The sequence below is a fragment of the Talpa occidentalis genome, unplaced genomic scaffold, assembly GCF_014898055.3.
Source record: "Talpa occidentalis isolate TD23 unplaced genomic scaffold, MPIMG_talOcc4v2.1 talOcc4.7, whole genome shotgun sequence".
NCBI classification, from domain to species: Eukaryota; Metazoa; Chordata; class Mammalia; order Eulipotyphla; family Talpidae; genus Talpa; species Talpa occidentalis.
The window spans coordinates 22,353,677-22,368,419 of record NW_023605083.1 but is presented as its reverse complement, the minus strand read 5'-3'; the positions used below and the strand labels follow the sequence as shown (position 1 = coordinate 22,368,419).

Here is a 14,743-nt window from a genome sequence, read left to right as displayed (position 1 = left end):
ATTTATACATGCATACAAGAGCTGGGGTGCAGGCCAGAGATGTGGAGGGGGGGGCGGTTATAGGATTCACCAGAGACAGTGGGAAGAGAACAGGCAGACTGACTGAAATATACTGCTGAGGGGAACAGCAGACGAGACAGGAGATATCTGCCTTGCCATGTGGGTTGCTCCCTGGCTGGCCAGGGACTGATTGAACTCATGCTGCTGAGGCTGTGAACTGCTTCATAATGCGGTGCTTAACCCCTTGCGCTACCAGGGAGGCCCAAAAGCACATTTTTTAGCTGAGGTTTTTCACTATGGGATGTAAAAGAGTTTTTAAAATTGATAAATATGTTCCTAAAATATATGCCATACAGATTTTCTAAACACACAATAAATATTACTATTATATTTTTGGATGGCTAAGAGCAGCTTTTGTTGTTTTTTTTTAATTGTCAGTATTTCACCCTACTATCAATAATATACTCTTGTCCTAATTAAAAGGACACAGCTATTACTCGTTATACTTACCTTCATTAAAAGAAACTCATTCTGTGTTAATGTCTTTTTCTATTTTAAAGTACTAGAGAATCCACATGTGGACTTTGTGCCCTTTATTTAGGTTCCTTTATACTCTGTGTTAGATTTTGTGTTAATTTTCCTTCCATATATAATGTATTATTTTCCCTTTTCTATTGAGTCTGGTAAAATGGTAGGAAGGGTTAATTCACATTCAATTCTCTTACTTTGTTGATGTAATCTTCCCCAATTCACAAAAGGCATTAAATTACTCTATCATTACATTTTAGGGTTTTTCTAAAGATTTTGATATCTTCTGTAATTAAAAAAGTATCCTCTAAAAAAAGAATGCTTAAAAAGGATGATTTGTAGCTCATTTCTGGCCTGAAATACAACATAGATTTAAATTCCAATTTCCAGGACACTCATCAGTGGGAGGTGGCAAAGTAACTATCGAATAGAATACAAATTTACTTAGGGCTTTAAAAAATATTTGGCATTTAAAATGTTACTCATATTTGAGTAAGTGTATGTGATATGCAATTTGAAAGGGTTTATGGCAAATTACAGAAGTCACATTATGAAGCTCTAACTATGTAAGAGTATCATCTACTCTTGAAGCTCATTCCATGTTGGGAAAATACACCATTAATTCGCCACCTGGTGTAAGAATACTAAGCAACCCTTTCCCCTTCTATTTGGAATTTTCTTTGGAAGAAAAGAAGTTTTCAAATATTGTTTTTATGAAAGTCTCCCTGATGGGATTCAAATTCCAATAAGTAGAAAGAGCACTATTAAGAAGGTTTAAAATCCAATTCTTTCTTGAGCATAGTAATTAAATGGCAAAAAAAAAAAAAAAAAAAACCCAAAACAAAATACCACCAAAAACCAAACCTGAAAGCAACACTTCCATAGACAAATAATTCATTTTCAAATAACTCAGTGACTACAGTCAATTTAAAGCTTTGTCTTGACAGTTAAATACTGTTCTAGCCCACATTTCCTGACATCTAGCTTTTTTCCCTCACTAATATTTTGCATATGTCAGTTAACATTTGATTCTTCATAAAGTCCAAATGTTATCTGCACCTCCACCCAATCCCCAACAATATACAGATGTGTAATTACAAGAACTGAACAAATATCTAGTGTTTGGTGACTTTTGAATAAACACAGCTTGAAAATAAATGATTAAATCTTAAAGGACAAGCACTAGCCCAACTGACCCTGTTTAAAACTAAAAATTTATCCCCATGGTTGGGGATAAAATCTTAAACTATGTAAGTAAATTCCTTGAGGATAAGGATTTTGTTTTAATCTCTGGATGTGTCTACACCAAGCAGGTGGTACTATGCATAGACACAGAAGAACTGAAGAAATACCTACCTAATTAATAAGACTAAGGTAAAGAAATTTATTTTATCAGTTGTGCAGTTTCCAAAAGGTTGTTCTAATTTTTATAAACTTTAAATATGACTATTTACATACAAAATACCCCCCCCATCAAGCTAAGATGGTGTTCAGTTTTGTTAACTATTAGACTACAAGAAGATCTAGAATAAGAAAGTATACATAATTCTAAAAATTTAATTGAAACTAATTTAAGGATTATAGAGATTTTGCAAACACATGTATAAGCTATATGCATTAAATAATGTTAACTAGGGCATATTCAGGACTCTATCTAAAGTTAATCGCAGCAAACTGTATTTTGTACTCTAAACAGCTTGCTATAATTTTGATTTGATGCCTAACTGTAAGAAAATGGAATATGGAACAGGGGAGAGTGAAAATCTCAGTTCATTTATAAGAGTAAAATTATAAGCATTAGACTAAGATTAATGTGTGAAAATTTCTTTGCTTTATATTATACTTTTATTGTGAACAATTATGCTTGTGGGGGTTATATAAATTCATATAATAATGATTATGTAATTTGACTGTTTTTCCATTCCTTACTATAACATTATCTTTCTAGAAATGAATAAAAAATATACAGCCCTATTTATAATTTATTTCCTATCTGAGAGGTAAAAAGTAAATTGTAAACATACTTAACAGAGAAATAAATCATACTGAATTTGAACTGAAGATAGAGGAGATGGATATGAATTTCAGTTCAAGACTTTTTAAACTATCTGATGAAATCGTAGAGAGTAAAGGTTAGTAGTAACTTTCCTAAGTTCCATCAATTATGAGTGTGAATTAGAAGTATATAATGTAATAAAATGTTCTCAATTATGGGTTATGGTATATGACTTAATTGATGTGTATTAAATGATCAAAATATGAGCATGCTTTTTCCCCAAAATAAGTTTGCAGGAACAGACAAAATGAGGACACTTAGGCAAATATGAGCGTATGCCAAGGTTTTCCAATCTTAGTTGACATTTGCAACCAGATAACTTCTTTGTTGTGGGGGTCTGTAATGTATATTCATAGATGCATTACAATGTAAGTTTCTTTTAGCAATTTTACTGGCCTGTATCTGATAAGTGCTGTAACACATTTTAAACTCTAACAGTCAAAATTATCTAAAGTCTTCTGGGGGCTGGCATAGCAAAATCATCCCTGAACAATAATCACTGGCTTAAATAGTACTCTGTAGCCAAAAATGGGGTATCAACTTTTCTAATCTAAGCTTCTGATTTCTCTAATGTTTGGTCTGGCTTATGTACAGCCTTTGGTTGTACAGAAGTATTATCATTGTATTATAAATTTTAATTATTTTAAGAACATAATAAAGATTAGTTTTATCGATTACTTTAAATTCTTTTCCACTTCTTTTTATCACAACTTTTAATATAATCATTATACATGCTTTCTAAAAAAATTTAACATTTCACAAATATTTCTATGTAATAGCAGTAATCTACAAATATTTTAATAGCTACATGACACCATATGTATATTAACACTACTGTGTTAAGATTATTGTTGGATTTGTCATCTCACTACTGTTGGACATACAAACTTTTCCTAAATTTTCATTATTAGAGGTAGTTTGCTGAACGCACCACTGTGTAAGTTACTTTGGCGGGGGGAGGAGGGGAAAGTAGGAAGAACAAAAGTTAAATTCTAAATAAAATTACAGGATCAATGAACACAGGCAGTTTTACAGCTTTTCTGACATAGTGACTATGAAATCTGTAAATGTTTGAAGTCTGTCTTACATCAGTGTCGAGTGTTGAGTGTTCAGTGTTGAGATGTTTAACACTGAAAGATATTTTAGAAAAGACATAGGCTTATATTTTGAATTTTAGTTTGTCGATTTTGGTAAGACTATCATTAATCATAATACAATTCAGACAGTTTTGTTATAACTTTTTTTGGCCAAATCTCCACTTTTCTTAATACACATTCTTTACTGCAGTTCTTTCCCTAATCAAGGAAAAAATAATGAAACCATTTTGAAAATCAAAACTAATATAACACACACTGAATTTAAGCAGATATGAGAAAAAAGGGCTCACATGAAAAACTAAGAAATACAACTACTTCTATATAAGCATGGCAAAATCTCCCAATTTCAACTATTTAGAAACCAATAATGTCTAATAAATTTCACATACAATAATGTCAGGCAATTTTACCAATATCCTAGCTCTATCTTTCTGGAAAGCTAATAAAACTTCCAAAATTGAAAAAAAAAATTCCAAATAATCAAGCAATGTGTATATTTTGTCTCTGGACTAAAACCAAAAAATAGGAACAACAAAATGTTATGATTTCTCTTTTAGAGCACTGAAGACTCCTATGATATAAATTATGAGAAAGACAAAATTAAAGAATTTTTTTAAACTACATACTTCTATTTGTCTTAACTAGATATTTCACTTTAAACAAATATCAGGTAGCTGGGTATAATACTTCAAGGTCCTCAGGATGAATAAACCAATAAAGCCTTTTGTTGAATAAACCCCTGAACAAATTAATGCTATTAGTTGTCTCTTGCAAGAGTGAATAAATAATCCAGATTTTGAAAGAGATAAATCTTCTAATACAATGAGTAGTTCAATGGCAAAACCTTTGAGAGGCTAAGAAAGTGTTTTAATGGAATGTTGATGTGGGTAAGGAAATGGGATAATTCTCCTTGTTGCTTTGGTAGGAAAAACTATCTAGAAAGCCCCTTTAGAGAAGAAGGTCCTAAGGCAGGAGGTGTTTATATGAATTAATGTTAAATCCTGTATCACATTTATTATTTCTATCTTTATTAACAGCATTTACATGATCAAATAAGTGTTTGTATGGAATACAGCCTCTTTGTTATTAGAGCCATTATTGTAGATATGAAAGCTGATGACAGAACTATTCGACTCTAGTTTTAAGAGTGATATCCCCTAATAAAAATTAATACTAATACTTCCTTTATCTTACAATAGTGAAGGAAGCCCGCAAAGTAAGCAATCAGTGAAAATGGCTATCACTATCACCAAGTTCATGCATTTCATTAATAAGAAAGTCTCTCAGAGGTCCTTACAAAGAGCCCACTTCAAATAAGTATGATTACTTGCTTTCTAATCAATAGTTTTCAGTGAGGGCAAATACACACACAAGAAATGAACATACACAAGAAATGTCAGACTTGACAACAAAGAGACAATGCAAAAGCAAAAGAACAAGCAAATAAAAACCTTCAAAATATATAGCAAAATGACCTTTTGCTAAATTGTCTACTTAGAGTTACTGATATCAACGACTTTTAGGGTCTAAGCACAATTATGGATATTCATTAATGATAATCCTTAAGTCATCACAAAGGGTTAAACTGTGTTCAGTATAGTACAAGGAAGCAGGGAAGTTTTTCATTAGGTGATGAAAACAAGAGTTTAAGGACTAATGGTTTAAGTTTCAGTTATCTAGAAAATTCAGTTAAGTGGAACACCTTATTCCCAAATGATGCCAGACAAACTGGTATTTATATCAACGTAAACACTGAATAGTTAATTTCTACAACTAACAACTATTACACTCAGCATTAGCTTTTGTAAAAAGTAAGGAATGCCACTAAGATGCAACCTTTTATTGTCTATTTTCTTTATGCTGTTGTGATCGTTTCATTTATTTATTTATGAAAACAATCTTTTAGGAAGTTTAAGTATAAAGGAAAATAGTGCATGTGTTGTAATCTTAGAAGATTATCCCACTAAGTACAGTTCCCAAAATTTCTGTTTCTTAAAGAACATAAAATGTATTTTAAAACCAATATGCAGGGCTCCCTGGTGGCGCAGCGGGTTGAGCACAGCGCTATGAAGCTGTCTGCAGTCTCTGCAGCGCCAGTTCGATTCCTGGCCGGCCAGGGAGATTCCCACATGGCGTGGCAGACCTCTCCTGTCGTGCCAGTCGCTCCCCTCAGCAGTGTATTTTGGTCCTTCTGCCTGTTCTGCTCCCTGCTCTCTCTCTGGTGAATTCTCTCACCCTCCCGTACCTCTGGCCTGTACCTGAGAGCTTGTAAAAATAAATAAATCTTTTTTTAAAAAAATAAAACCAATATGCAAACAGTTCTGGTCATGGAAAAGTCAGCAATTGAAAAAAAAAAATTTGACCAAATCTAATCAATTAAACTCTATACATAACCCTAAAACTTTCTAGTATACAGGACCTCAACGATGACAGTGTCAAATATTTGTAATTTTTGTTTTCTTTTACTCTTCTTCTAGTTGTTCCTGTGAAGGAAGGCTACATGCTTATACTTCATATCACCAATGGAAGTGAGACGTAAGGCTTAAGGAAAAACTCTCTAAGGGGTTAAAAGTATTTTACTCTCACAATATATGCTGTAAGTATTTTTATCAATTATGTGTAGAGCTATTTCAAAAAACAAAATGCTAATTTATAATACGGGAACAAATCAAGATGCATAGTTATGTTTAACTGCAGCATGAAAAAACTAGAAAATTTATTTACCAGAATTCTGTTTAAAGTCATGAAGTATGGCTATCTCACTAAAAATTAAGTCTCTGCAGAAAAAACTATAAATAACACCCTGATTAAAAGACTTATTTTTTCAGGTCTTAAGGAACAGAATCAATCCTTTAAGATCATATACGACATCAAATATATTTAAAAAAAAATGTTGACTGAAAAGAAGATATTCTCGTACACATGCTATTTGAGATATATATATACCACAGAGGTAAATTTTAAAATAACACTTGGGTTCCATATCAAGAGACTGCCATATACCAAAAGTATATATTTACATGTATGAAAACAAGGGTCTGAACCACTTTTAATGGATAGTTGTAAAACATAAAATTTTCTGTATTCTCAGACTATGTAATGAACATATGCTTACTTGGCTAATTGATGACTGTAACTATGAACATTGTTGTGTTTCTTAGATTTTTTTCCAATATTCTTATAGATATCACACAAGAGACTTCTGATATCCTTAAGGTTGTTTTAACATCTGTATTAAATAACACCAGAAGGCTGTACTTTATTTTGCTCCCTTCAGAATGCTACTAATGTTTTCTTTTTCTAGAGAGCATATAAAAAGCCACTACAAATCTTTGATATGAAGCTTGCTGTATCATTAACCTCATTTTGCAGGTAATTCTAGATTAATAGGTTTTAACAAAGATCTAAAAGTGACTTCATGTAATTCCTGAGGCATAAAACAAAAGGAATTTTTTAATGATGAGTAATCTTCTTCAATGTTTTAAGCCTTCCCCGTTTATTTTATGGTGTGTAACTGTGTTTTAAATCTGTGATATATAAAACTATAAATACATGCCAGCCAAAAGGATTTATTAAGTGTTTTACCAAATGTTGAGCGAATAAATATAATATACTTAAACTGTTCTCTCAAGAACAAAATGAAGATAAAGATTATTTGTAAATTTAGAATATATATGTGAAAGTCAAGAAAGGATTTCAATGGATAAAGGCTCTTTAAAAAAAAAACACATACTGTTTGGCATGTATCAAAAACATCTGTGATAAGATTAAACAATTTACATCTGTTACTGATGTCACAGCTAGTTAAAATGTTGTTACTAAGAAACAAATCCATACTGAAAGCATATAATTACTAATAATATTTGCAAGATAGAAACTACAAAAAAAAATTCCCAGTCAGGAAACAACCAACTAATATATTGGGAAATATCTAAAACAATACCTGATATAGATAAATCAGGCAAAGAAAATTGATTTACTTGCCTTGGCACCATTTTTGTCTATTGAAAATGAAAACTAGACCACACAGGAGAAATAAAAGAAACAATGTTTCTACTTTTCATTGCAAAATTTTATGTAATCAAGAACAAGATAAAAAAGGCTTTAGAAAAAAGCAGGAATTAATTTTAATGCTGACAATAACAGATAGAACTTTTGTATCAACACCTACCGATTTTTTTCTACTGTTTTCCAGATCTTTGAGTTCATTCTCGATTTTTGTGATTAATTCCCTGAGTTCATCAAGATTAGTGCAAATAAGCTAAAATAAAACACAAAAACACAGCTTGATAACACATAATATAAAACACCCAAAATGTGGTAACAGAAGTTGTTTTAACACACACTGAAATCACAATTATTTGTTTCTGTAACAGCAAAAAGCAAAGAAAGCTCGGCAGTTTATATTTTAAAAGAAATGTAATTGTTACTATGTATGAACTTCAGGCTGTTTAAAAGAAGTATAAAGGAAGCTGAAATTTCAACATTGATGGTTTCATCCCACATCCCCATCTCTCAGTGTTTTATAATCCAGTACTTTCTTATCATTGTTAACTTTCAGCCCAGAATGACAAAGATCTGGAAACTCACTCTAGATTTCATAGTTACTGAATCACCTTTAAGAAATGCTGCACATCATCATGGATGGAACTGGAGGGGATAATGTCAAGTAAAACTAAGTCAGAAGAAGAAAGACAAATACTGGTTTCACTTATAAGTGGAATATAGAGAAATAAAACAAAAGGTCAGACAAAACAAAACCAATAAAAAACCTAGAAACCTGACTATAGAAGTGAAAATATCAGAGAGGGAAGAGAATAGGAGAGCGCAAAGTGGGGAGGGGGCACAATGAGCTATGGTGGAGGACTGGCGGTGGGTGTGGTGACATACACCTGAGGAGTGTGATGCTATGCTCCTGAATCACATACAATGTAACCTCTATAATACATAAACAAATAACTTAGGAGGAAGGTGGAGAATACTTCATCAGGCAATCTTCTAGTACTGAAAAAATAAACTCTTGAAGAACTGTCATTTTACCTTTGATTTGGTTTGCTAACTATACAATTTAACAAATTATATTATTGCTGTTGAAAATAAAAATAAAGAACTATATGTAACATATTCAAAGTGAAATTTAGTGAAGATTCCTAATATAGTCTTAAGTAGTCTCCATAGGTAGAATCTATTTCCTAGCATAATTGGGGTGCGACATTTTATTTCACCTTGATAATGTTGGTGAATGGCCAAAATAATTGTTTTTTAGTTACTAATAATAAAACTAAAGTTTTAAACAGTAAAATATCAGCAACAACAAAAATATTAGCAGCTACATTTTAGTTCTTGTAAAGTTAGTTTTCCAAATTAGTTCAATATATTTAACTTTTTTCCTAAGAAAATTTAAAAGCTTGTATTTTAAAAAATCTAATGTGAAAAAGAACTAGGTCTCTAAAACAAAACAACAATGACAGAGGAAAACACTTAGATTAATGAAAGTTGAAATGTTTAGTACTATGTGATAATAAAAAGAACACTATACTTGTAAAGCTATTAAAGCACCATTTAGTTCTATCAGTCCCATGTTTGCTACATTCATTAATTTTTGAGTAAGGACATTGTTTTTCTAAAAGGCATACTTTCAAAAATAAACAAAAACAACAAAAGCAAAAGTGGGTTACAACAAAATCACTCCTAGTGACTGAAAGAAGAGACTAGAAGCCCCGTAAACTTCCTTTACTATTAAGACTGAATCATATGAAATATGGTTGACTTGCCTTTGATCTACAGAACTGGCAGTATGGTTTAACCTAACATACAAAGAAAAATTCATCAGAGATATAAGTTATGATTACTATTAACAATTATGTATTAGAAATATCTATGTAATTTCAAATTCACAGACGTGACAAAGCAGGGAAAATATGTATAATCCAAATCAAAGTTTCAGAGTAGAAAACAGATGTAGTAGGACAGTGTAGCTGACATTTATTACAAACTACACATTCCCAATTGCCAAATCCAGAATTATGAAAGAAACCCTAGTTATGGTCAAGAATTGGAACAGCCAGCTATGTAAGTGCCTCTAGAACTGGATAATGTCTTCAACTTTTATTATATCTATAAAGACTACACTTCCCAACGTATAATTTGCTATTATAACTACCATGTCAAATCTGCCCCAGAGCTTGTAGATGGCTAAACACCTTTTCACTGAACTTAGTGTACTAATTAATATCACAGTATAGATTTCTCATTTGCACATATGGCAAACTTCAGAGGAATTTTCACTTGCATCTTAGCTGTCTCACTATATAAGGAAGAAGAGTACATTCTGCATGCACTTTGTAGGAAATTATGTAACAAGGAAAACATAAACCCCCCACCAAACACACCCTAAAAAGTGTAACATTTTTAGCAATTAGTTATGAGATCAACAAATAACGATATTTCATTTAAGAAACAGATAACTCAGTTCTGACATTAACCATGAATTAATTCCCACAGCTTAAATGCTATTTAAAAAACACTTCAAGTGGTTTAAGTTAGTAAGTTATACTAAATCAGTGTTTCTCAAACTTGAATTTAATATAATAGATATAACCTAGAATCTTGTTCTGAGGTGGGAGCTAGGATTCTGTATTTTTAACATTCCTAGGTACTGTCTGCAGATCATATTTTTGAACAGTAAAGTACCCAATGATTATGAATTACAAATCTGCATGGTTACTGAAACATTCTGGTACTATGGAGTTACTAAGAATGAAAATTCAAAATGATTTATTTCAATAAGGGAAGGAATAATGAGTTAAAAGCACAGTAATGACATACCCTTTAAATTAAATGACAAGACCTTTAAACACATTTTTTAAATCTTGAGCATCAAATATTTTAGCAATATTTACAATGACATTATATTAAAATGACTTAATGACATAACAATTTATACTCATTATATACTAATACATACATACCTCTCTCTACAGATCTATGTAATATATGCCTAATACTGAGAATCAAAATATAGAATGTCAAGTAAAGCCATTAGAAAATTCTGTTAAGGCACATAATTATAATTTTGTTACTAATAACAAAGGGAAAAATGCTATTTAAGCCAACTCTGTCTTTTACAATGTAAGGGATATATGTGGCCTTTAAACTCAACTCCAAACAGTACTTATAAAAATAGAATCAATAAAAAAATAGAATCAATTCAATAAGTAAATTTCACCTTAATAATGTGAACAGATGCGGTTTTTTCAACAAAGCAAAATACCTTATTAAGACCTCCTTCTCATTACCTTAAATTTGAAAACATATCTGAGGTTAGGGCCTCTAGGGGTGAAAAAGGAAAGCTCCACAGAATCTTAGATTACAAGAATTTTATTCCCCAGGAGGAACCTCTGTAAAGTTGTCACACTTTCCCTCAAGAGAGGGAGTATTTGACACACCCATGGCCAAGCCACAGTCATAAATGTTAGAGCTGAAAAGGATCAAAAATATATAATTTGGTGCAAAACTCTGGCTAGGCTAAAAAGGTGTATGTCCAACTTACACAGAAGGTAGTCAAAACACAGAAGTAAAGAAACTTAAGGTGACATACTAATAGAGTAAACCACAGAAACTGGAACTTATCTTCCTCCTAACTATGTCACATTCTTTACAGGGTCTTCCTAAATAAAACAAAAGTAACAACAATTAAATATGATAGTTTTAGGATTTAATTTATATGAAGGTTTTCATTTCTACTAAATGGTAATTATTAAAAGGCCCTCTCTTCAACTTAAGCAGAAATATGAGTATGATGCAGTGGAGTTTCGTACGTAGAGATTAAAAGAACTCCATGACCAAAACGTAGAAAAATTGTGCAATAAATCATTCCTTATTTTATCATTCCTTCAAGCTAGAAAACATGTCCTTTGGATATAAACTCAATGGGTTTGAGAGGTATTTACTTTACTTGCCCCCAAAAAGGACATGAGGTAGCATACAAACATGAAATACAGTAAATTACATTTAAAAGGGAAAACCAGACAGAAAAGTCAAAATGAATAGGTCCAAATACAATGGATTATATTCATTAACATTCTAATAAAATGATTCTATAATTTACTATAAAAGTTGCAAGGGAAACCCTAAACACATGGTGGTAAATACAAAATTTATATTGTATTTAAGCAAAAGTATACTATTAGCTGTTAAAAATATGAAAAATTTCTTCTCATTCATGATCATATCAGCTATGATTACTTCAAAATCTGCAAATAAGCATATCATGTATAGCATGAAAATAACCTGAATATATCAAAATATTTTTACTATTCTATGATTAAAAATAGATGTTTTTTTAATATACCATGTTTTAAGGAAGGAAATAACTCATGCTGTTAAAAGTGAAACAAACAGTTTAACTGGATATACTCATTTTAAGAGGTAGCAATTCAAAATAACATAATCAAAATGTCCTTAGCACAGAGAAGCAGTTAAAACACTAATTTTAATTTTGGTCCCAATTTGTTACATTGAAGGTAGTATTTTATTATGAAATAAAGTCCCTTAGCTCCTACATTAGCTAAATGGACTAATGTAGCAGTTTCAGAAGTATGTTAAGGATCAGTGAGTTTAAACTTACATTGGAAAACATTACTATGTATGTAAGGCTGGATCCTGGATTTCTTCTGGAAAGCAGACTTTAGAATAAATCACACATTGAACAGAAACAAGTATACATTACATTTAAGGTGCTGGTTACCAATGAAAAGCTGAGTCATGGTAACTAACGCTCTTAAATCATTTAAAAAACCCACTGATAATTTAACACAGTGAAGTTTAAAAATACTTTCTATGGCTTTGTTAAAACTGTATAAAAGAGATTTCATGTATTAGATTTTCTCAAATATTGAACTTCTCAAATATTGAACAAATTAAAGGCTTTTTGGTAAAATTGACTATACTTAGAAAATCACTTTTCAACCTTTCCCAGTCTTTCTTACTTTAACAAAACTGACAAAGAAAAATAGTTGTTTTAACAGTCACAAGTAGCTTGAAAAAAATTCACTAATATGCTAAATACTAAAAATATTTCCTTTTGTCCCCCAACTATTGCTAGCTAAAAAAAATCTAACAAGTTCCCCTACGATGCCAACTGTGTAACCCACCATAATACTAGAGTAGGGCCAAGTCTAAGTTTTCCCTCTTATTAAATATATGATGCAAACAATATTTGTTTTTCACCTTTCAAATTCTTGTAAGCTTAGTCATGAGATTAGATTCATGAAATATGATCAAATCTGAGATTTATTTCAAGGTCTTATGTAGCTGGAAAAAGTGGCAAGAAGTCAAAAACTCACACTTTTAAGGCAATTCTTAACTGATTTCCTTACTCAGAACTCAGCATTTTTTGTCTGAAGCATCTGGCATGCTTATTTGAAAAAAGAAATTTAGTGTTAAAATAGTAAGTTCTAGGATTTAATTTTTACAACAATAATACTGTTCAGGTAGGAACTATTATTACCCCATTGTACAGATGAGGAAATGGAAGCACAGAGAGTCTAAGTAACTTACTGAAGGTTACAGAGCTACTAAATGGTAGAGTTGGCATTTAAACTCAAGTAGTTCAGCTAGCAAATCCATATGCTAATTAGCCACTCTTCAGATTACTGTTATACACCTAGACCCACAGAATCAAGGATGAAACTTGGAGGATAAAACTCAGGAATCTTTATTTTAATAAAGGCATTATATTATTTTTTATATTGCCTAAAGTTTGAGAACCACTGGCAGAATTTTAGGAAAACGTTGCATAGATATGGTTAGTCCCTTTACAATATACACCAATAAATAAATTCAATCCACATTTGAATGCCTACAGGGTACACTTAAAGGTGGGATGATTACTTTCTCATACTTAGGTATAGTGATGTGTATACACGTAAACATGGATTTTTCCTGAAGCAAATAGATAAGCTTGATTTCTAGTTTTAAAAAACTCAGTGAAACCACTATGTCACATTAAAAAAGTAGTTGGGGTCCAAACAGGATTCACCCTTTTAAATTCATTAGGTATTTAAAAAATAAATTTCATGACTTAATACCTGCACACATTTCTCTTTAAGCATGCTTTGCTATCCATTTAAAATATAGTCCTTTGGCAAATAGGTTTTGCAATGGGATCTAGTATCTATTCACCAATATTATTTTCAGTAATACATTAGAATGAGTACTATGAAGAAATTTTTCTACCTAACCATTTCCATATAAGGTAAGTTCATGCTTAATGCTATAAACATCATATTTTAGACAAAATGGAGAATATGAAAAATTTGCAGAATCTGGGGTGTTAAATGCCATCTTCAAGAATTTTTGTAAAGAAATGAATTAACTTTATTATTTTTCTTACATATGGGGAACTTTCAAATAATTAAAAAAACAAACTACATAAAATTATACTGAAAAGCAACACTAAGTTTGGCTTGTAACAAAATTTATTAGTGATTAATACTACCTCCTATTTTTCGCTTATCTGAAGCAAATAAGCTATTTCCTGAGAAAAACAACCAATTTTCTTTCTGAGTAATATCAATATTCATACTGTAAACCAGGCATAAGAACCACTGTTCTCTTAACTATTCCCCACCCCTAGTCTCTCTCTCTCTCTCTCTCTCTCTCTCACACACACACACACACACACACACACGCACACACACGTTTATGCATAGACACACACATTCTAGAATCCCTTAAGAACCAGGAAAGTGATTTAATTAGTTTATTTCAAACAGCTCAATCTGGCAAAACATGTACTTTTGACCTTATGTTTCTGTGCATGGTGAGCAAATGATCAATAACTGACTGAAAGCATCTCTCGAGACTGTTTTTCTAACTATGTTGCCCTTGGCAATGGTAAAAAACACATTTTATAATTGCATGCCAGAACACACCGATAGAAACCAAAATTTCATGAAAGAGTATTTACCATTATTATATATTATACATTCTTATAACTTCTTTTCTATTTAACTTTGCTATTTTAAGAGAGAGATGTTGGTTAGGCAATTTATTAAAC

At 31.4% G+C, this 14,743-nt stretch overlaps 1 protein-coding gene across 7 annotated transcripts in view; it reads right to left on the bottom strand.

Moving 5' to 3' along the window:
* KIAA2026 (KIAA2026 ortholog) overlaps positions 1-14,743 on the bottom strand; it is a 103,923-nt gene that overhangs the window by 31,994 nt on the left and 57,186 nt on the right. For 6 of the 7 annotated variants that reach the window (XR_008549433.1, XR_008549432.1, XM_037494904.2 and 3 more), the window contains one exon: positions 7,853-7,942. The exons of the other annotated variant lie outside the window; for it this stretch is intronic. Coding sequence is in view for 4 of the 6 variants with exons in the window: in XM_037494904.2 (XP_037350801.1) it covers positions 7,853-7,942 (90 nt within the window). In the remaining 2 variants the exon portion in view is untranslated. The remainder of the gene's footprint in view (positions 1-7,852; positions 7,943-14,743) is intronic. 7 annotated transcript variants of the gene reach the window in all.